The sequence below is a fragment of the Pseudonaja textilis genome, chromosome 11 (assembly GCF_049901715.1).
Source record: "Pseudonaja textilis isolate UNSWEBS1 chromosome 11, rPseTex1.2, whole genome shotgun sequence".
NCBI lineage: Eukaryota > Metazoa > Chordata > Lepidosauria > Squamata > Elapidae > Pseudonaja > Pseudonaja textilis.
In genome coordinates, this window is record NC_142000.1 from 5,938,140 (window position 1) to 5,962,111 (window position 23,972).

General features: G+C 41.2%; 1 protein-coding gene across 1 annotated transcript in view; it reads left to right on the top strand.

Annotated features, from left to right (window-relative positions):
• The window catches only part of SLC7A6 (solute carrier family 7 member 6), a 47,873-nt gene that overhangs the window by 21,861 nt on the left and 2,040 nt on the right, over positions 1 to 23,972 (top strand). Inside the window, exons 3-9 of the mRNA XM_087940518.1 lie at positions 4,377 to 4,502; positions 10,960 to 11,104; positions 13,299 to 13,422; positions 18,594 to 18,697; positions 19,993 to 20,089; positions 21,563 to 21,712; positions 22,783 to 22,966. Coding sequence (XP_087796644.1) covers positions 4,377 to 4,502; positions 10,960 to 11,104; positions 13,299 to 13,422; positions 18,594 to 18,697; positions 19,993 to 20,089; positions 21,563 to 21,712; positions 22,783 to 22,966 — 930 coding nt within the window. The remainder of the gene's footprint in view (positions 1 to 4,376; positions 4,503 to 10,959; positions 11,105 to 13,298; positions 13,423 to 18,593; positions 18,698 to 19,992; positions 20,090 to 21,562; positions 21,713 to 22,782; positions 22,967 to 23,972) is intronic.

Below are 23,972 nucleotides of genomic sequence, written 5' to 3' on the forward strand. Positions count from 1 at the left end.
GAAGTCATCCCAGATGGATAAGTTTCATCTGGTGGCCATCCAACGGAAGCCTTTCTCTGTGGCAGAGTTTCTCCACTTTAGCAACTTGAAAATGTGTGAATTCCAACTCCCATGCTTGGCCGGGGAACTTGGGAGTTGAAATCCACACATCTTAAAATAGTTCAGGTTGAGAAACTGGTCTATGGATTTCCTCCATGCTACAGTGATCACCTCCAAGAATCCCAAAGGCCTCAAATCTTGTAAGCATCTGTTACAAATATTTCTTCTTTCAGATCTTCCCTATAAAATGTTCAAAGTTTGGTTTGTTTTTCAATTCTCTCTCTCTCCCTCCCTCCCTTTCCTCTCTCTCTTCCCCTCCCTCTCTCCCTCTCTCTCTTTCTCTCCCTCCCTCCCTCTCTTCTCTCTCTCCTCCCTCCCTCCCTCTCTCTGTCTCTCTCACCGAGAATGTGTTTTTACACTATTTTGATTTATTGTTTCCATGATTGCATTGGAATAGCTGTTGTTTTTATTTAACACTTCACAAATTAACTCTATGGGAATCCTATGGAAATATATTAGTTAAGCCGGTGCTTCTCAGAAGGGATCAAAGGAAAACAGACTTACTAATTGGAAACTTAAAAGAAAAAATATTGAGACATTCTAGAGAGAGGGCGAAGCTTGTTTGTGACTGCTGAGCCAAGAGACCTACTCCTTATAGATGAGTACAATAATATGTCAGAGTATTAATCATCATGGGTGGATAATCTTAGGGTGTGTTAAAGACCTTTTCATTCATGGTAATAAGTGACCTCAGAAGCTTGGGTTACAGCTGCAATAGATGGAAACTTTATGCAACAGCCACTAGACAAAATACCCTGTGAGTCTATGGAGGATTTCATCACATTTGTGTTTACCGAGCATTTTCATAAATTGTTTGGGTTCTGACAAGATACTGAGTTGAGTTTGGTGGGTTGATCTGCCATGGGAGAAGAGAAACAGCTTCTAGTATTTAAGTAGCTTTTGAAAAGGTTACTAAGTTGGGGTGCCCTTTGAAACGGATAAAAGTCCAAATGCTGAAAAGCAAACTGAAAAGCAGGCGGGGGTCAAATTGTTTTCCAAAGCACCAGAGGGCAGGTCAAGAAACAATGACCAAAGAGAGAAGCAACCTGGAATAGCATAGAATAGAATAGGATTCTTTATTGGCCAAGTGTGATTGGACACACAAGGAGTTTATCTTTGGTGCAAATGCTCTCGGTGTACATAAAAGAAAAGATACATTCCTCAAGAGTCAAGAATCATCAGGTACAACACTTTATAATAGTCATAGGGAACAATAAGCTATCAAATCCTACTAGGAAGCAGTCAATATAAATCATAAGGATACAAACGACAAAGTTACAGTCATACAGTCACAAGTGGGAGCGGATGGATGAAAGGAAGGATGAGAAGATTGACAGTAATAGTAGTGCAGACTTTGTAACTAGTTGGACAGTGTTGAGGGAATTATTTGTTTAGCTGAGTGATGGGTTCAGGGAAAAACTGTCCTTGTGCCTAGTTGTTCTGCTGTGCAGTGCTCTATAGCGTCATTGTGAGGGTAGAAATTATGGGTGCTCCATCACTGGAGGTTTTTAAGAAGAATCTAGACAGTCACTTGTCTGAAATTGTATGGGGTCTCCTGCTTGAGTAAGGGGCTGGACTAGAAGATCTCCAAGGTCCCTTCTAGCTCTATTCTATTCTAAATTCTATACATGTAGGAGAGGAAGAGACAGAGCCTGAGTGCGGAGTCAAGAAAGGAATTAGTAGGGAGTCATTATGTTCCCACAAGCAATTCCAGGTCCAGCCCCCCCCTGAATTCCATTAAGTCTTATTGGATGCCAGTCTACTTCTGAGCCTTAGTTGACTTGATGTTTCTGCATAGGATTGAGTAATATATCTTCTTAACTAGAACTTAACACGTGGTCCTGATTGCTTGTGCCTGGCAATAAACTACTGAGTCTTATTCACATAATCTTTAACTGAGCAAAACGGCGCATCACAGGGAAATAATTTTTGAAACCATAGACTTCAAAGGGACTTCAGAATGTGTCCAACATCCAGGATTCCATGGGACTGACATTTAGCAAGTTTCATAAAACATTTTATGAGATAAACATTGCCACAAAGCACTTTATGACGCAATGCAAAATGTTGCGAAACCCCTCCTGTGCTGTTGGTTGACTGTGCAATACAGTTCAGTATGGGCTGTTTTTCAAGGCAGAGACCTCTTCAAATGTACCCCAGATTTCCAAGTTGAAGGCAGGACATCAGAAGTTCTGGCATTGTTGAAGGCCTTGAGAAATCTGGTAAAGAAATATCTTTCATCAGGGCATGGGTTAGCTAGTACTAAGAACGAACTACTAGATCTTAGTACTTAGTACTTAGAACTAAGGAGAAATTATCCTGGCAGAACAATTAATCTATGGAATAACTTGCCTTCAAAAGTTGTGGGTGCTCCATCACTGGAGGCTCTCAAGGAGAAACTGGACAAGCCATTTGTCTGAAAAGATATAGATTCTCCTGCTTGAGCAGAGGGTTGGATTAGATGATCTTCAAAGTCCCTTCCAACTCTGTTATTCTAGCACAGGGGTGTCAAACACTTGTCGTCACAGAGTCACCATGTGACGTATCACGACTTTTTCCCCCCTCTTCGCTAAACGGGGCGTGGCCAGCACGTGATGCATCTGGTCTGCGGGCCGCAAGTTTGACACCCCTATTGTAGCATATCTTAAAGTTACTGAGATTGAGAAACACTGAATTAAAGCATAAAGAAAATCTGGGAAGGAAGAAGGGAAAACTAAGGGATATTCGGAAGGAGCCTAGGGGCGCATTTCCCAACCAGCAAATTTCATAAAAAGACACGAGTTTTCATGAGCTACAAACTATCAAAGGCATCAGTTCGTTGGGCAGAAAAGATGCTCCCAGATTCGTTCAGACTTTTGGCTGTCACAGACTAACATACCTGCCCTTCTATAATGCTAGAAATAGTCCTGATTTTTCACACAGGTAGTTCTCAATTTACACCGGTTCATTTAGCGACTGTCCAAAATTACAACGGCACTGAAAAAAAGGACCGTTTTCACAGTTACTTTTTCAGCATCGCCATGATCATGTGACCAAAAGGCAGATGCTTGGCAGCTGGTTCATATTTATGACCGTTGCTGCACGTGATAGTTTTTGCAAGCAAAATCAAGGGGGAAGTCAGATTTCACTTAACATCTGGGTTACCATCTTATCAACTGCAGTGATTCACTTAACAACCGTGGCAAGAAAGTTCGTAAAATGGGGCAAAAATCACTTAACAAATGTCTCCCTTAACAATAAACATTTTAGGCTCAATTGTGGTCATAAGTCAAGGACTAACCCATACTGTTGTTCAGGCCCAAACACCAAAGAAAATGACCCTGCTTGATTTTGGCCTAGAATGATATATGTATCTAATTACTGTTATCTCTGAATCATGGTTTATTGCATATAGATGTGACATAGGCTACTATGACTACTTAGCAACCTATAGTTTAATATATAAATCCAACCTGTTTACTGATTTAACCACTTTAGATTTTTATGAGAAACTTCAGAGAGGAAAAATGATATATTTTAGTCTAATGGATTGTACAGTAGAGTTGAACACCTTTTAAAGGTTTTCTTTGGTAAAATTTAGAATATCACTGTGTGATTAAGTATTATTTCTGTAGAATTGGTTTCACATAAAAGTTATATTTTAGTAGGAAGTGTCATTAACTGAAACCAAGTTTTTAAAAAAATACATTACTACTGTATGTTTTTTGAAGTGAACCATGCATCTAATTGTATCTTTACTTTCACAACCAGCCCTTCAGCTGAGGAAAGAAATAGTTGCTGTTAAAATGATTCAAAAATACATTGGAACTAATTCTATTTTTTTCCTATCCTTAGTTTAGATACCATAATTTTCGTTAAAATTAAGACCCTCCAATTGTTTTCATAGCCAAGTGACAGATTTGAGGTGGCATTTCCTATTTTCAACAGAAAGTTGTCAGTAAAAAAATAAACATTTGTAAGATGTGGATCGCAAACAAGAATCTGAAAACGGACAATATTTTCCCGTCTTTGGGTACTCTTGCCATAATGTTTGCCTTATGAGGTCTTTCCTGTTTTGCCACTCGAAGTGTTAAAGAGCAAACAAATTGGCTGTCTGCCCCTTTTTAAAAACCTTATAGTTCTCTTTAACACAACCTTCTTAGCTTGTTTACTAATACGGCGTGTTGACTGTTAACTCTAGCATGGAAAAGAACTTCTCACCAGGACTTGCTTTTAAAACAACCAACGTCACCATCGCTTTCTAATGCCTTCCTTGCTTCCTTTTTTTTGTCTTGTAGGTCTTCTAACGTTTATAAATTGTGCCTATGTTAAGTGGGGAACAAGGGTGCAGGATGCATTCACCTATGCCAAAGTCATTGCTCTAATTGTCATCATCGTTACAGGAATTGTTAAACTATGCCAGGGTAAGATGAATAGCTGAACATACAGAGGTTTGTATCGATTGTTTTGCATTGACAACCAGTTGGGTTCTAGTGGTTAAAGGCAACAGGTTAGAAACTGGGAGAATGGGAGATCTAGTACTGTCTTGGGCACGAAGCCAGCAGGAGGGTGACTTTGGGCCAGTATTTCTTTCTTAGTCCTGGGGAAGGAGGAGGAGAAGGAGAAGGGGGAGAAGGAGAAGAAGAAGGAGGAGGAGGAGGAGGAGGAGAAGGAGGAGGAGGAGGAGGAGAGGAGGAGGAGGAGGAGGAGGAGGAGGAGGAGAAGAAGAAGAAGAAGAAGAAGAAGAAGAAGAAGAAGAAGAAGAAGAAGAAGAAGAAGAAGAAGAAGACCACCAACCACTTCCAAACCTTGTAGCAACTTATCCATGTCGTCAATCAGGAGTCAAGACTAACTAAAATAAGAGAATTAGTTTGATATAGCGGTGAAGTCATCAGGCTAGAAAACAGGAGACTGGGAATTCTAGATGTCAGGGCTCCAGTAGTGACCCCCATATAAATCATGAGTCTCTAGCCTGATTTTCACAGCTCAAAGAAGATTTATTAGGAGAAGACATGCTGGTGCTGCCTGGGTGTAGCCGACTCTGAGACACATCATTCATTTCACCCTTGACCCTGGTCTTCTCCCCACCCCCTGGATGTATATTCTCCAATAGGACACATCCATAGCTAAGAGTCATCAATCATGCTCTCCCGTAATAATTTTGCGTGCCAGAAACTTCGGTCGCCTAAAAATTATCTATGAAATCATTTAAGGAATGTACTACTTCCCGCACTCCCTTTCTGCTGCCAACTCTTAAAAGACCAGAGAAGATGAGAAGACCAGATTTTATGAGTTGACACTAGTCTTGCCTTAGGTGCAAGTCCAGCTGGGTGACCTTGGGCTACTAGTCCTTCTCTCTTAGCCATAAGAAGTTGACAATGGCAAACCATTCTGAAAATGGTTGCCAAGAAAACTGCAGGGGACTAGTCTAGGCAAATACCAGAAGTCAACATTGCCTAGAATACAAAACAATAAAGATATAAATTGAGCAGATAAAAACCGTATATTGCAGAAGCATCCATTTGGATTATTTTTAATCAGAAGGTAGAACACTTGTTGGTCCCCTCATTAGCTAGGCTCATCCAAGAAGATATGTTAAAGCAGTGGTCCGCAATCTTTGCACCTGGTGGACCTGCTGGTGGGGAGAGGGGAACCAGGCCGTGCGAGCATCCGACCGGCGCGCAGCTCAACTTGCACAAGTTGAGCTGCGTGCACATTCATGCCAGCGCGACGCTCATTGAGTTGAGTTACATGGCCTGGTTACAAGTAGACCAGTGGTGGAATTCAAAAAATGTTACTACTGGCTTGGTGGGCGTGGCTTGGTGGGTGTGGCAGGGGAAGGATATGGTAAAATCCCCATTCCCTCCCCACCCCACTGACCTGCTTTCCAGCTCCATGCTCCTGTGCAGGGCAACAAAAGAAGACCCAGCCAATCAGCTGGGACTCAGGAAGCAGAGAATAGATGGGGGCAGGACCTGTCAGAGGTGGGATTTGCCGGTTCGCCGAACTACTCAAAATTGCTGTTACCGGTTCTCCAGAACTGATCAGAACCTGCTGAATACCCACCTCTGAAATAGACCGTGGCCCAGTAGCAGTGGGTCACGGCCCAGAGATGGGGGACACCTGTGTTAGAAGAGTCCCCTTTATGAAAAATAGATCTGTTCATCGGAATGAATGAATGGGTAGGCGTGAATGAACTACTGTGATATAAGCTGAACTGGAACTGAAAGGTTTAGCAATATTTTCAATAGATTTAACGGAGAGAAAAGCTCTCATTGAGCTACAGCATTAATCCGCTTAGCAATGCATGGATTTATGCTATACCCAACAAATATTTTAAGAACATTCGCTATTTATTTGCACTTAGCACTGCCAAGCTCTTCCACAATTCATTTCTCTCTTATCCCCTTTTAAACATTTTTTTTAGTTGCGTGTATACTGTTGTTTGGGGGAAATGCTCCCTGTGTCTGATTAAAAAGAACTGTAATCCACAAAAGCTTACCGTATTCCATAGTAAGTTGGTTACCTTTAATCCTTGACTTATGACCATAATGAAACCCAGAATTGCTCTGATATGTAAGTCAGTGCATCAATAGGATTGCCAACAGGATCGTCAACGTCTGATGACGGATATGGCAAAACAAGAAGAAGTAAGTCAGTGCACCCATGTTACAGACCCAATTTTATGACAATTTTTTTGTGGTGGTCCTAAAACATGCTGCAGTCATTAAGCAAACCCCTAGACCATAATGGGCTTTTTTTCTTTTGCCAGGAACTGGAAGTAAATGCTGGAAGTAAATGTTCCTAAAATCACAAAAAATAGTCATTTGGCCACAGGATGCTGCCAACAGTTGTAAAGCCAGTCCGTTGCCAAGCACCCCAAATGCAGTCATGTGACGAGGAGGGTAGCTGTCAAAACTTTGAATCCGGGGTGTTTTGGGGAGGTCCATCACAACTTGGGATGGTTGTTAAGCAATCATTCATTAATTGAAGAGGACCTGCACAACATGGTCTTCCTGCTGGGAGCTACCGAGCCCCTAGCTAAGACTCTGCGAGGCTTGGAGAGCCCCCAATAATCAGAGAAAGACAAGTAGCAAGGGAAAGCTCTTTATAGGCTTAATTGAACTTCTGGGCATTCAGCCAAGAGCACTTCACACCTCGTAAACGTGCTTTTAAGCTAGATAAACCATCCACTCAGTGCTTGTGAGGGAGAGCCATTGAGAAAATCAGATAATATAGCCACTAGCCTCTGAGGGGATTAATTCCCATATAATAAGGATCACGTAACTCACCAGAAACTCCACTAAGACTCCAAGATCCCTCTCACAGTCACGGCTATTAAGCCTGGTTACACCCAGTCTTTTATTTAAGTATTAAATTTTTTTTTAGGTAATTAGAGCAAAGAAGCAACGTTGAGTTGGCCACACCCACCCAGTCACATGACCACCTAGATATGCCCACCCAATATGCCCACTTGATCACATGACCACAGAGCCACGCCCACCCCAGCCAGTCATTAGAGCAGAGAGCCCCTTGCTAAAAAAAATTGGAAGCCCACCCCTGGATAAAATGACCACTCCTTCGGGCTATGTTTACAACCTAACTTGAATCTGTGAACAAGGTATATGTGGTCACTAACTTCTTGATGCATATATTTAAACAAACCCTTGTGAAAGGTGTCATCCTGAGCTGAAATTTTTCTGGGGGAAAGAAGGCTCTCTGAGAAACCAGCTTACCCTGCCCACGTGGTTGAAGGGGCCTTCTGTAGACCCTGCCAATCAAGGAATTTCAGCTGATGAGGTCCAGGGGAAGAGGGTTTTCTGCTATGGCTCCTGCCCTCCAGAACAACTCCCCCCCATCAGATCTGTTCCCATTCTTTTGGCCTCCAAAATGCCTTGAAGACAAGGCGGTGCCAACTAGCCTGAGTTCCTAATGGGGATGTGGCCAATTGGAAATGGCTGATGGAGTGGAGAACACCCCACTTCTTCCCTGTGCTCACTTTGTTCCCTCCCTCTCCCTCCTGCTTAAGTTTAGTTTTATTTAAAATTTAAGACCTTTATTGTTTAATGTTTTATATTGCATTTTATTCAACATCTGTAAGCCAGCTAGAGTCTACTGACCTGCCTACCTTCCTTCCTTCATTCATTCCACCTTCCTTCCTTCCTTCCTTCCTTCCTTCCTTCCTTCCTTCCTTCCTTCTTCCTTCATTCATTTTCCACCTTTCTTCCTTCCTTCCTTCCTTCCTTCCTTCCTTCTTTCTTTCCTTTTCCTTCCTTCCACCTTTCTTTCTTTCCTTCCTTTCTTCCTTCTTTCCTTCCTTCCTTCCACCTTCCTTCTCCACCTTCCTTCCACCTTTCTTCTTTCTTTTCTTTCTTCCTTTCTTTCCTTCTTTCTTCTTTCTTTCTTTCTTTCTTTCTTTCTTCTCTTCCTTTCTTTCTTTCTTTCTTTCTTTCTTTCTTTCTTTCTTTCTTCCTTCCTTCCTTCCTTCCTTCCTTCCTTCCTTCCTTCCTTCCTTCCTTCCTTCTTCCCATAATGAAGCAATTCTGAGTGATTAATATATTTCTCAGAGTCTAAATGAAGGCTTCACAATGTATCTGGATCGACAAATCAATTTCTTTCAAGTTTGGGAACTTTATAATAAAGCTGTGACTTCTATATGGCTTTTCAAGTCTTGTAGAGTCACTTACGGATTTACTTTATTGTATATGGTAGATTATGTCTTGTTCAAAGTTCTCTGCAATGGGTGTTCATGTAGGTGAGAGTCTGTTATCAACTCATCCAGTTAGTACCACATTTCATTTGATCCAGAAATTTGTAATGTACTTAAATTATATTACTGTTTGAATATAATTTGGCCTATAAACCAATAATGGGAATGACCTTAAAAAGCTGTTTTGGTAACCTTTGTATGCTTATTGCTGACAAGGTTGCTTGTGTTTTGAAGCCAAGGTCTCTGAGTCTCTTTCCTTTAGTCATACTTCGTGTTTTTCCTTTGTTATTTGTCTATTGTTCAGTTTCGGCCACCTGGCCTTGCTAATCTGTTTTTCTTCTGAGCTGCAGTATCTGAGCTGTTGTAGGTTTATCACGATATTCAGTTTAAAATTCTTTATTCCTGTTTGGCTTGGAAATTTCAATCACACACTAGGACGAGAAAATAGGAAGTCTGTACTTCCATTGTGCTGAAAATGCGTTTATACCTTCTGTGTATTGTTTATTCACCAGTGGGGGCCATGAAGAGTCATGCATTATCATATTAAGGCATGTGTATCCTTTCTCATATTATGTTAGCCACCATCCTTTCTTCCTTAGCAGGCAAGATGTGGAAATGGATTTAAGGTGATTTACATTGTTTTGTGTTCATCACTTTAAATATTGCAGAGAATTCTGGATAAGCAACTTTGCAGTTTGTTTTCTTAAGTGCCACTGAATAAAAACAACTGCTGGTTGTAATTTTTTTTTTTTTAAATTTAAACTTTATCCACTGTTCAAAAACAAATCCAACCCAAACAACCACAACTTGGAAAGATGGTGTGTGTGTGCTGAAAAATGAAGAGTGGGCATGGTTTAGTAAAATGACACTCCTTTCAATATAGCTGAGATTAAAGGTGAATTTACAGCTTTAGCACTGAGCTTGTGTCCCTTTCTTTGTTCAACATCCAGTTGGATGAAGTTTCAAGAGAGGTTTGAAGCCACTATTGTAAGGTGTTTTGATGAATGATTGGAGGAACTAAATAATTTTAGTCCAACACAGAGAAGTACTAGAGGTGATAGGATAGCAATCTTCCAGTACTTGAAGGGCTGTCACAGAGAAGAAGGGGTCGTCCAAAGCACCCAAAGGTGAGACAAGAAGTAATGGGTGGAAGATAGTTAAAGAGAGATCCAACTTAGAACTAAGGAAAAATTCCTGATAGTAGGAACAATTAACCAGTGGAACAGCTTGCCTCCAGAGGTTATAGATGCCCATCACTGGAGGTTTTCAAGAAGAGACTGGACAACCATTTGCCCAGAATGGTGTAGGTTCTCCTGCTTAAGCAGGGAGTTGGATTAGAAGATCTCCAAGTTCTGTTCCAACTCTATTAGTCTGTAATAATATATGTTCTTAATGTATTGCCTGATTATGAATTGGGAATTTTTACCATTCATTACCATCTCATAAAGCAAGAACAGTAATAGTTGCTCTAGTAATGGACAATTTGATCTCATTGGAGTAGCTTCAAAACTATTTCCCAGGGGATGAGACTAAATAAGGAAAATAAGAGTAAACCTTGATGGCTCCATGTACTTTTGAAACAATTTTTCCCCTAATATTGGCTATTTAATATATGTTTGGTCTAAAAAGTTAGATTATTTCAATACAGACCTCAAATAAGGGAGTTAGCATCTGAATGAGAAGACATCTACAATCCTAGCACTAATAGGGACATTTGAGACATGAATCTGAAATTAAGACGCGGACTGTAACACCCCCTGTTCTAGATTAAAGCAAAGAGGATTTTTTTTTTTTTTGCATTTCCCCAAAAAGGGAGAAATAACTTTATTTTAAATGGGTGCTTAAAGAACAGGCGTTTTGAATTTCTTGGAATTGCTGAGAGCAAAGATGTCTTTGAGTTGAAGTTTATGGAATCAAGTTTCGACAGCAATCTGTTTTTGCTGATTGCTATGATTTAATATGGAATCTTGCTACATTTCTGGTGGGATTAACCAAATGTTTGTCAGATTCAGCAACCTTGTGAGGTCATACTAGGATATCAGATATCATATTATAGATATCAGAGGTTCTGTACAGTTGGTGTTTTTCTTATTATGTTGTTCTAAGCCAACTACTTCATTTTGTATGTCCCAAGGTTGCATTTATTTGTCTGTTTTTCCTTTCATATTCAGGATACTCAGAACATTTTCAGGACTCTTTTGAGGGGTCTTCTTGGAACCTCGGAGGGATTTCTCTTGCACTTTATTCTGCCTTGTTCTCATACTCAGGTTGGGACACTCTGAATTTTGTAACTGAAGAAATAAAAAACCCAGAAAGGTAAGAGCTTCTTGGGGCTTTTATTTTTAACAACAAATTAAAAACCCTCAGAAAGTTTAAAGACTCTCGCCTAGTTTTCAACTGACAAAGGAGTTTGATCCCATAAATGAAGGAAACAGTTTGCATTAATATCAGTATCTTTGAATCCTGCAAAAATAAGAGGAAAAGGACTCTAAAAATATACATGGAAGAATGGATGGAAAGCACAGAAGGAGTGCCAACCATTGTCAGGATCTTCTCATTTTTTTCTGAATAAAAGCAGGACTGTGGCATTGTGAAGGCTTGAAAGCACCAAATCCCTTGCTAGTTAGCACAATCTTGATGGTTTGGACATAGATGAAGGAAACTGTTTTAGGGCTGGACCAGAGCACTCCAAACTTCCAGTCAAATAGGAATAAAGCATGGGGAAGCACTGGGCTGAACCAATGTAGTCTGGAGGAGAAATTGGAATGTGCTAAAATTCTCAGAAGAGTTCCATTTCCTAAACAATGGGGTCTGAACCTCCCTTGTAGACTTCAGTTTGGGTTTCATACTTTAGAACCGTAGAATCATGGACTTGAAAGGGGCGTTTAGAGGCTATCTAATCAACTCAGAGCGGGATCTATTAGAACATTACTGACAGTTGACCATCCATCCTGTTGAAGATGTCTAGGGAAGGAAAGTTCACCACTGCATGTGTCACCCTGTCCAAGAAGGAGAACTTATACAATCTCAGACAAGTGGCTGGCCTCCCAGTGATGGAGCACCCATGTTTTCTGGTGGCCAGCTGTTCCACTGGTAAATTGTCCTCACTGCTAGGAAGTTTCTCCTTAATTCCAGGTTGCTTCTCTCCTTGATTGGTTTCCAACCAGTGTTTCTTGTCCTGCCTTCGGGTGCTTTGGAGAATAATTTGACCCCTCTCTTCTTTGTGGCAGCCCCTCAAATACTGAAATACTGCTATCATGTCGCCCCTAATTCTTCTTTTCTTTAGACTAGCCGGACCCAAATCCTGCAGCCATTCTTCATATGCTTTAGTCTCCAGGCCTTCAATCATCTTAGTTTGGTCTTCTCTGAACTTTTTCCAAAGTCTCAACATCTTTTTTGTAGTAAGGGGACCAAAATTAGTTGCAATATTCAGATCATTGAAGCATTCTCATCAGAGGTGGGTATTCAGCAGGTTCTGACCAGTTCTGGAGAACCAGTAGCAGACATTTTGAGTAGTTCGGAGAACCAGCCAATCCCACCTCTGACTGGCCCCGTCCCCATCTATTCTTTGCCTCCCAAATCCCAGCTGGGTCTTCTTTGATTGCCCTGCACAGGAGAATGGAGCTGGAAAGCAGATTAGTGGGGTGGGGAGGGAATGGGGATTTTGCAGTATCCTTCCCCTGCCACGCCCACCAAGCCACGCTCAGAGAACCAGTAGTAAAAAAAACCCTTTGAATCCCACCACTGATTCTCATAAGGCTTGGTCTCCAGACCCTTCACCGTCTTCCTAGTCTCCTCTCAACTTGCTCTAATTTATTGTGGTCTTTTTTGAATTCACGTATCCCTAATACCACGTTTAGATTTGACGTTATGTATTTCAGCCTTCCATGTCTGAAATGCTGCTCCATAGAAACATATCATGTTTTGGAGGGAGACGTTTTAATCTAATTTTTTGTTGTTGTTGATATATTGACTTTTGAAGGGGGTCCTTAGTGCTCCCTGAGCATGGTTATTTTCTTGCAAACATTTCATTACCCAAACTGGGTAACACCATCAGTGCTTCTAGCTTCTAGCACGGATGACGTTACCTAGTTGGGTAATGTAACATCTGCAAGAAAACCAGCCAGCCTCAGAGAGGTTGGACTTTTCAACCCCGTGAAATAGTCTCCTTTTTCGCAATGTTGACTTTTCATATGTGGTGACTGGGAAGGAATACAGACTGTGACTTCCCGATTTGATCCCCCCATCATGTGAATCTCTGCTGTGCTATAATCAGTACACATTTACAACCTCTGGAACAGATGGGGTGCCAGGATAATGTAAATAAAGCACTTTTTGAAAAACCTAATGTGCTTTAATGCCTTTCTTAAACTTTCACATGGTTCTAAAAACACTGCAAATATGAACAGACGTTATTCCAGGTTTCAAGCAGCGGTTTGTCAGAGAGGAGGGGGAAAAGGGTTCCTAGCGATTCATACTGAAGTGTTTTCTTTCTGTTTTATTTGACCAGGAATTTGCCTCTTGCTATTGCTATTTCTATGCCGATTGTGACAATTATCTACATCTTGACCAATATAGCTTACTATACAGTGCTGGATATTAATGCTATACTTTCTAGCGATGCCGTTGCAGTGGTAAGTCTGGCTGTACGATTTTATTTTATTTATTTTGTTAGATTCGGCTCTTGAGTCTCATCTTCCGCCTGAACAATTTGATATTGGAATTATGGTTGCAATGACCTCATTTCTATTTTTTTTCCCCCCAGTTGTTAATAGCTCGATAGCTGTTTAACTTTTCCGCTTGAAAGAAAAGGGAAGGCCAAGTTATGCCTTTTATCCCCGAGTGATTTGGCAGTCATTCAAGTTTAGAAATATTGTTGGAGCTTCCTATACCTGGTGACTAATCGGTGAAATTGCATTTCCTCTGGATTTGATGTTAATCAGGAGACTGAGTTGAAATTTGTACTAAACTAAGTGAAGATTTATTGGATTAAATCCTCAGCTACCCTTAGCTGTGATTTTGACTGAAAGCCCTTTTAATTTCCAAAGGAGAAAAATGCAATTAATGTAACTTGGATGTTATCCTCTCCACAGGTGATTCTGCCTGAGAGGCTGGTGAACTGGGCCTACTTTCCTAACACTTCAGGGTAGCTTAGTGATCCGAGGACCTAAACATGTGACTAAAATTGCAGTGAAATGAGGAGTATTTCTGCTTTTAGCAGGTTGGAAGTGATATCTGTGGGTTCGGTGCGGAGAGGCCCCTCAGAGAGAGCAAAAATGAACATTTCACATTTCATTTTAGGCTCATAGAGCTAGAAGGGACCCCAGAGGGCTTCTAGCCTGACCCCGATTGAGCACAAAGTAAAGCAGTACAGAAAAATAATGCTGAGCAATTACAGATAGTCTTCACTTCACCGGTTGCTTAGCAACCATTTAAAGTGATGTTGACCACCCAAAAGGGGGTATGATGCAATTTTGAAATTCTGATGGGTGCATGCATAACACAAACACCCATACACAAAGATATATGATTGCATTTTGGCTGCTTGGCAACTGGGTGACTTTTACAGTCACTTAAGGACTGCAATTATTTATAACAATTCCGGGCTGAATTACCCTTGTAAATCAAGAACTACCTGTAAAACAAGGGTACTTCTCCATTCAGTCACACACATTTGTTAAAATTGGAGACAATTTAAGTGAAGTTTAGTGAGAATCTTTAGAAGAAGCTATACGTGTCATTTTCTATTTTAGTTGCATCATTTTTCACACTCATACAGATTACAGAGTTGGAAAGGACCTTGTAGGTCATCTAGTCCACCCCACCCCACACCTAAGCAAAAGACCCTACACAATTTCTGACATACAGGCCATTCATTCCACCAATGGACTATCATTTTCCTGTTCTTATTTTAACTTCTGAATTCCTTCCGTTTTTAAGGATAAAACTCTTTAGAGGCCAGCTTGTTTTTCTCTGTTCAAAGCCTGTAAATATTTTTTTTTTATGCACTATTAAATTACAAGCTGAAACTGGAAATGAGATGAGCAAGATTTCACTTGCTTGCGTTGTGTTTATTTGGTTGAGAAACCTTGGCCAAGCTTAGAGCAGAAACAAATAAGCCAAACAATTTAAGTGTATAAGTTACAATCTGATAAACAAGCAATTGCTTTGCTTAATCATGTAACTTTGCTTCACTGGGCAAGTCTGTTAGTTGTGATATATTAATGCATTTGTGGTTCTGCAATAATGGTTCTGTTTAATCTGTTTCTTAATGTTGCAGCTTCCTCTGAGCTACACTTTTAAATTCCAGTTGAGGTAGTAATATATTCAGACGTATTCATTTCTATTTTGAGTGTCCCATTTCTTCTTCTGGACAAGGGCAGAGACGCTTCAGTAACTGTCAAAAATTAGAATTTTTATATTACGGTATGAAATCCATCTCATGCAGAATAAAATCAGTCAACTTGACAATGCTCAAAGGCATAGGGTGAACAAAAGTTGTCTGAAAATGATAGAGGTTACAACCCCTACTCAGACAAAAGACCCTCTAACTTTCCAGTCTCTTCCTAAAAAATCTCCAATGATGAAGCACCCACAACTTCTGAAGGCAACTCATTCCATCCGTTAATTGTTCTCACTGTCGGGACATTTTTGAGGAGTATTTCTGTCTTCGTGTTAAAGGGACGCAGTGGCTAAGACGCTGAGCTTGTCGATCAGAAAGGTCAACAGTTCGGTGGTTCGAATCCCTAGCGCCGCGTCACGGAGTGAGCTCCCATTCCTTGTCCCAGCTTCTGCCAACCTAGCAGTTCGAAAGCATGTTTAAAAAAATGCAAGTAGGCAAATAGGGAAGGTGGGAAGGTAACAGTGTTCTGTGCGCCTTCGGTGTTTAGTCATGTTGGCTACATGATGTCTTCGGACCGTGCTGGCTCTTTGGCTTTGTAGCAGAGATGAGCACCGCCCTCTAGAGCCGGAAACGACTAGCACGTATGTGCGAGGGGAACCTTTACCTTTACCTCTGCCTTCGTGTTAGCCAAGTTGGAAGTAGTATGAAGAATCATAGGACTGTAAGGGACCTTGAAAGTCTTCTAGCCCAAACCTTTGCTCAAGGCATGAACCTTAGATCATCCCAGTCACATGATTATCCAATCTTTTCTTGAAAACCTCCACCAATGGAGCATCCACAGCTTGAGGCATGCTATTCCACAAGTTAATTGTTCTCATTGTCAGGAAATCCCTCCTTATTTCCAGGTTGGCTTTCTCTTTGATGTCCTTCGATCCACTACTTCTTATCCTGCCCTCAGTTGCCTTGGAGATCAAATTGACCCCTTCTTTTCTGGGCCGGCCCTTCGAATACTGGCAGATCACCAACATGTGACGCCTTAGTCCTTCTCTTCGTTAGGCTGGGCAATTCCCAGTTGCTGCAATTGTTCATCCTACAGTCACCACCGTGAAAATGTGAATAGCAATAGCACTTAGACTTATATGCCACTTCGCAGTGTTTTAACAGGCGTCTCTAAGCAGTTTACAAAGCCAGCCTCTTGCCCCCAACGATCTGGGTCCTCATTTTACCCACCTCCAAAGGACGGAAGGCTGAGTCAACCTTGAGCCAGTCAGGATCGAACTCTTGGCAATGAGCAGTGAGTTAGCTTGCAATGCTGCATTCTAACTACTGCGCCACCATGGCAATAGAATAGAATAGAATTTAGACTTGTATACCGCTTCACAATGCTTTTTAGCTCTCTCTAAGCAGTTTTGCAAAGTCAGCTTATTGATCCCAATAATCTGCGTCCTCAGTTTACCCACCTCAGAAGGATGGAAAGCTGAGTCAACCTTGAGCCTGGTGAGATTCGAACTGCCAAATTGCAGGCGGGCAGCCAGTAGCCTGCAGTACCGCACGCTAATCGCAGATCCTACCAATATGGAGACCCATCTGTCTTACTACCAATGGATAGGCCTGTGATTAGCACCAACGTTTTATTTATCGCACCTAGCAATTCTTCATCGGTTATCAGTGATTCATCTATCTGCAGGGGGGAAAAATAAAGACTGTGTGGGTGGAACATCTGTGAGAGAGATGGCCAGGTGCTGATTATGAGCTCAGAAAGGTTTAGATCATGGATTGATAGCATGAATCTCCACCCTGTGGCCACTCCTAATCCTGAACTTTGTTCAGTGAATGTAATGCCTTACATTATCTCCTGTTGTGAAAAAGCAGCTTTATTCGCCGTTGTTCTTTGCCGGGTTTGTTGGTGTACTAAAGTTACCGTTGGTCCCATTTATCATTTGTGCTCTATTCTGTTTTAAAGAGTGAGCAGGTTTAAGCAAGGGAAGGCAATTCACTTTGGCAATCTTCCCCATACTGCAAGGCATCTGCACTTTTTCAGCCTCTCCCCCCCACCCCCGCCCCTTGTTGATAACTGCCAGCTAAATTAAGTGAAATTAATCATTCTGCAAGGGTTGAAAAATTTGAAGAGTGGTTGAACATGAGCCCCTTAGCATTCTTTCTTGACGTACCTACTTTGTCACGTGGCAATAATCAGATTTATGTTTGCAATTGTCTTTTTTTTTTTAAATTTTGGCATACCTTCTTTCTTAGAGTTTTGCCCAGTGAACCCCAAATCCTACTCTCAAATGCCTAAGTGAAAATCCCTAAGTGAAAATACTTGGTAGTTCTCATTCTGGGGTGTTCCTGAGATTGCAGAAAACCAAGTTCTTGGGAACTATTTATGGCAGGAAAGTGGTTTGTGGTAGTTTGCTAGTTGTTGCATTATGGATAAGGTGTGTACGTTGGATGGCAGTCACATATATTTGCGTAAATTGGGATTTAAAGTCCGTTAGGTCTAGGGGTGACAGGAAAAAACCCAGATCTCTGGATGTAAATACCAAATGCTGCTACTGTGGCAAATACATGCATTGGTGAAAGACTGGGAACAGTCTACTTTTCAGCTGATCATAATGTGAAAAACCTTCAAGATATGTCTCTAATAGGGTTAAGAAAGATAGAACAAAATAAAAAAGTAGATTAGGAAAGCATAAACAATTAAATATCTGCCTGCCTGCTGTTCCCTCCCTCCTTCTCTCTCTTTCTCTCTCTCTCAATACCACTCATGTATCATCACAAAACCTCCAGAATTGTAAAGCCTATAAATTGAAATTTGGCACGTATGTTCCTCTTGGCTTCTAGGTGCTCACTAAGAAAGGATTTTTCGAATCACCATCAGAGCATTAGTATTTCCTATATTATTATTAACACGCTCTGATGCTAAGGAGTTCTACTCCCCTTCTCCACCTGAAAAGAAGTCCAAATACAAAACACTAGCAGAGGAGAGGAGTTTCAGTTTCAGTTTTAGTTTTAGTTTCACAGCACCAAGCAGCTTTTGTACAGAACAGTTGAGCTAAGCCACGCCCAGGCTCTTCGCTGTGTCCTTCTTGCTCACACAGCAAATACTGTTTCAGTTTCCAAACAGCCTCAATTCTCTCACACACTGACAGGACACTAGCCAGATGAATACCGATGGATGCTGGTAGGCAGATTCGCCCCCCCCCCTTTATTTTCCTCCCCCAAAACTAAGCCCGACCACATAATTTCGTAGTGAAGCACGGGTAACGTTTCGACGAGGTGCTTTCGGCTTCGTGCTTGTACTTCGAGGCTGTTTGGAAGCACAGACAAGAAAAGCACTACAGATTTGTTTACTTGCTGAGACTGGCTGTGAACTTCCTGAACTTTTAACATTTTGAAATCACCGTTCCAGTGCATTTTAAATGCATTCTAATTTTTCCTTCCTTTTCTCTTCTATCACGTTAGACATTTGCTGACCAAGTATTTGGGATTTTCAGCTGGACCATTCCAATAGCTGTCGCCTTGTCCTGTTTTGGGGGACTGAATGCCTCTATTTTAGCCTCATCCAGGTAAAAGAACAATTTAATTTTGCTTTATCGTACTTGCTGTGTACCTCTAACCACAAGAATATTCTACATCTAAGCTTATTGAAGATATGATTTGGTTTAAAATTTGATTTCTGTTTATATGAAAACATCATTTCTGTTTATATGAAAGAGGAAATAAGATTAAGATAAGATAAGTTACAAGATAACCTTTATTGTCACTTTTTTTCTGTAAACATACTGGCACACATTTTTTAAATAAATGAAATTCTGGTGCCTGCTCTCAAAAGAAAATATATAGTATGCACATACATGCATATGCAGATACACACACATGTATATACATATATGTATATTAATCACAATCCATTTTGAATACGTAGCAGGGGGAAAAAAAACAGTTTTGAGAGTTAACAAGTACTCTCTAAGTTGCCCCCAACAATCTGGGTCCTCATTTTATCCACCTTGGAAGGATAGAAGACTGACTCAACTTTGAACTGGTGAAAATCAAACTGTCTAACCGCTGGCAGCCAGAAGTCAGCAGAAGTAGCCTGCATTGCCACATTCTAACCACTGCACCACTACAGCTCCTGAATGTCCAATAATCTTTTCTGCTGTCCTCACCACTCTCTGCACAGCCTTCCTGCCTGAAATAGTAATTCTTCCAAACCTCATGGTGACATATGACAGGATGCTTTCAATCATATCATTTGCATTTGTTTATTTATTTACTTAGTTTATATCCCATTCTCGGTAATTCTGATTCTGAACATCTGAGATACCAGATATGTAACCAGGGTCAAAACCATAAGAATTAGCAATAAAATAAGCAAAGAAACAAACAAATGGTTTTAATTATCTCCTCCTGCAGTGGGATTGCCCTCTTAATCCCATTGCAGAAGGAGATAATTGAAACCAAAATAATCCCTAAAGCCTGCTGGAATTGCCTATTGTTTCTCTCTATAAAATGCCTCTTGTGCTGAGAACCACAAAGTGTTTTGGGGCACAACCCGTGTTTTGTATTTATTCCATATTCTCAATATCATTTCCCTCACTTTCAGTTCGTCCCCTTCCCCATCCTGCCATCACCCATCTTAAATCCGTTGTTTCAAATAAGGATAGCTAGGGAATTCTGGGAGTTGAAGTCTACGCATCTTTTAAGCTGCCAAGGTTGAGAAGCAGTGATCTAAATGGAGTTTTCTGACTGTTGTTACAGATAATTTTCACTTCATTTAATAGAAACCATGGAGAGGGAGGTTGTGAACTGTTCTTCGATTTATACTGCATAGGATATTAAGCATGCTGTCTCTTTCATTTAGGCTGTTCTTTGTAGGATCCCGGGAAGGCCATCTGCCTGACCTCTTATCCATGATCCATATTGGAAGGTTTACACCGGTCCCAGCTCTTCTCTTCAACGTAAGCCAATTTACTCTGATTGTTCAGGTAGAGCTCTTGCTTCACAATCAGGAGGCTATGAGTTCGATCCTAGGCAGCGGCAGATATTTCTCAGTGCAATGAGTTATTGTCTGCTGTGAACTCCACTTAGGCTTCAGGAAGGGCATCCGGCCAATAAATGCTGATGCTCTGTTCGATCACACCGACTCCATTCCCAGTGCAAGAGATTGCCAAGTTGTTAAAAGAATACAAATTTCAGTCCGTTATGCTCATCCTGCACTACAGATCTATGGACTGAGAAGACAAATAGACTTTTTGATCCCAGAAAACTGCTAAAGCTCATTTTCTCTGCGGTCATCATACCTCTTTAATGTGTATAATGGACAGAGGTGATGGGGATTTTCTAAACCTTGGGAGAGCATTGCAGAGGCCATTGCAAAATTTGGCAAACTAACCAGTGGTGGGATTCAATTTTTTTTACTACCGGTTCTGTGGGCGTGGCAGGGGAAGCATTCTTCAAAATACCCATTCCTTCCCCACCCCACTAACCTGCTTTCCAGCTCCGTTCTCCTGTGCAGGGCAACCAAAGGAGACCCAGCGGATCAGCTGGGACTCGATGGGAGGCAGAGAAGAGATGGGGGTGATGGGGCCAGACAGAGGTGGGATTTGACGCTTCTCTGAACTACTCAAATTTTTCGCTACCGGTTCTATAGAACTGGTCAGAACTGGCTGAACACCACCTCTGAACCTAACCCTTCTGAAACATGACGGGGAGGTCAGATTCTGGATTCCAATTCCCATTGGCCTTTAAGCCTTTTTGGGGTGGGGGAAGGGTGAGAAATCTCAGAAAATATCCAGCAAAGGTGAGGAATAGTGAGGGCGGGATAAAATTGTATTCCAGCTCTGGCTTTCTGCCTTGCCTCAAAACACTAAAGAGGTTTAGAACCCTGGAAATAAAGGAATCTAAATTTGCTCCCATTTGCTTCCTGCTGCTATTTTCTCCGTTGCAGGTAGTCCTCGACTTGCAACAGTTCCTTTAGTGACCAAAGTTACAACAGCACCGGAAAAAAGTGAATTATAAACCTTTTACACACTGACGACCCTTGTAGCATCCCTATAATCATGTGATCAAAACTCAAATGCTTGGCAGTTGGTTCATACTTACGACCGTTGCTGTGTCTTAAGATCTCGCGATCCCCTTTTGCAACCTTTTGACGAGCAAAACCAACCGCAGTGATTCACTTAACCATTGTGGCAAGAAAGGGTGTGAAATGGGGCAGAAGCTCACTTAAAGCAAATGTCTCACTGAACCACCGAAATTTTGGGCTCAATTGTGGTCGTAAGTCGAGGACTACCTGCAGGAATGATGTTTTAGCCTCAAAGTGACCCTACTCGCCCAAAGAGTAAGTCGGTCAAAGTGTTGCTGCTTATATAGAATTCAGAAAATGCTGTGCTTGGAATTTTTCATGCCTTTCTCTTATCTTCTCTTAATAGTGTACTATGAGCCTCATCTACTTGACCGTCGAAGATGTCTTTCTGCTTATTAACTATTTCAGTTTCAGCTATTGGTTCTTTGTCGGGTTGTCCATTGCTGGGCAGCTCTACCTCCGCTGGAAACAACCAGATCGGCATCGGCCACTCAAGGTAGGAAACGAACATAAGATGAAACCCGTCGTTTATAGAAAAGCAATCACTGATATTTTTTTGCAAAGAGGTTAAGACTACAGTGGTACCTCAATAGGTAAAGGTAAAGGTTCCCCTCACACATATGTGCTCATCATTTTCGGTTGTAGGGCTCATCTCCGTTACAAAGCGGAAGAGCCAGCATTGTACGAAGACGTCTCTGTGGTCATGTGGTCAGCAGGACGAAACACCCTCAAAGGCGCACGGAACGCTGTTCTCTTCCCACCAAAGGGGTCCCTATTTTTCTACTTGCATTTTTTATATGCTTTAGAACTGCTAGGTTGGCAGAAGCTGGGCCAAGTAACGGGAGCTCACTCCATTATGTGGCGTTAGGGATTCGAACTGCCCACCTTTCTGATCGACAAGCTCAGCGTCTTAGCCACTGAGCCATCGCATCCCTCTAGGTACCTCGATACTCGTCATTAATTGGTTCTGGGAAATGCAACAAGTACCAAAACAATGAGTAAGAAACAAAGGGCCAGCAAACTACAAAGCAGCCAACACTGACAAGTTCTAGCTTGGGTGTTGAGTACCAAACAAACAATGAGTACCGGCACAAAATTTTCCACATTAAAATGCGCTGAGTTACCAAATTCAGTGATTTTCAAAGAGGAACACTATACTTCGTTGCATTGGTGGTGATCCTGGTGTTTTCTGTGGGCCTATTAGTAATTTCTGGATGGGTGAAAGGTTATTTCTGGAAACAGAACAGTTAGTCTTTGAGTTATAACCACAATTGTCATCAGAATTTCTATTCCTAAGCACAATCAGGCCTAATTTTATTACCTTTTTGGTGCATTGTTAAGGGGTTCACTGCAGTTGAGGTCAGATGGCCATGGAGATGCTATGATGGTTGTAAATGCAAGGACCAGTTGTAAATAACTTTTTTCAGTGTTGTTGTACTTTAAGGGGTTGCTATCCAAACGATTGTGAGTTGAGGACTACCTCTAATGACTATGGGAAAAATTGTACATTGGAACATGACTTCTTCCTCTTCCTCCTTATTCAGTACTGTATTTTCTGTTTTCCAGCTCAGCCTGTTTTTCCCAATCGTCTTCTGTATGTGCTCGATTTTTTTAGTGGTTGTGCCACTCTACAGTGACACCGTTAATTCTCTGATTGGCATTGGAATTGCACTCTCTGGCATTCCAGTCTACTTCATGGGGGTCTACTTGCCTGTATCCAAAAGGCCACCTTTGGTCAGCAAAGTCTTAGGTAAGGATTGTTTCCATAGAGCATAGAATAATTGGCTTGGAGGTCTTCTGTTTCAACCCCCTGCTGATTATCTTTTATTGAGGTCTTAGTCAACTGCACTGAATGATGGGATATTCCACATGCTACCCTTTCCATACCACTCCATGCCTTACAGCTGTTCACTCTTGTTTCAGTAGTAAATGTGAATAAGCTTTTTCCCGTCTTCTTAGGCAACTGTAACAAAAGAAAAACTCTGGAGAAGAGTAGATATGGGTTGGGTTTAAGAAAATTTACACTTATTCATAAAAGTCTTCAGTTCAAATTTGCCATTTATATCAGGTGCAGGCAGTCAGAGCCAGTCATGAACAGCTAATATAAGCAACTTTATTGCTTTCTACTTTTGTTACAAGAATCTTTCCCAGGCTACTGGGAATAACCAGATCCCTTCATAGAACTTGGGTGGGGGGATAGGGGTCAAGCTTATTATACTTATTTATTTATTTATCAAACATGTACAAGATAGCCGGTATTGGTATAAACATAAACATAAATAAATTGTTACTGTGTAACAATACCAAGCTAGTTCCTAGCTTGACCCTCTCATTCCAGCGTTAACTGGCAGTTTCCCAGATTTTAATCTGGCTAAAAAGATGGGATGCTCTGCATTTAAATTGTACTGCAAATGCTGAATTGGAAGTTTAGGCCTTGACTTTCAGCAAAAAGGAAAGTCCAAGACAAAGAGAAGTATGCAAGGAACAGTATGGTTGGGTCCATTTTTGTGCAGATAGAAACCTCATGTCCACTGTTAAATTTAGTCTCAGCAGAGGAAGGAATAATGTTCATCTCAGGAGAACTTGTGTTGATGGTAGATTAGAGAAACTGTCCTTTTTCGGAGCAGTTAATGTTTGGCTAGTGTAATATCTGCTCAACAGATAAGCAGGCATTGTTACTAAAGGAAACATTACAGCATCCACAATTTATGGAAAAATTAAACTGGATGATTAGATTTGCAGTGGATGCATAAAAA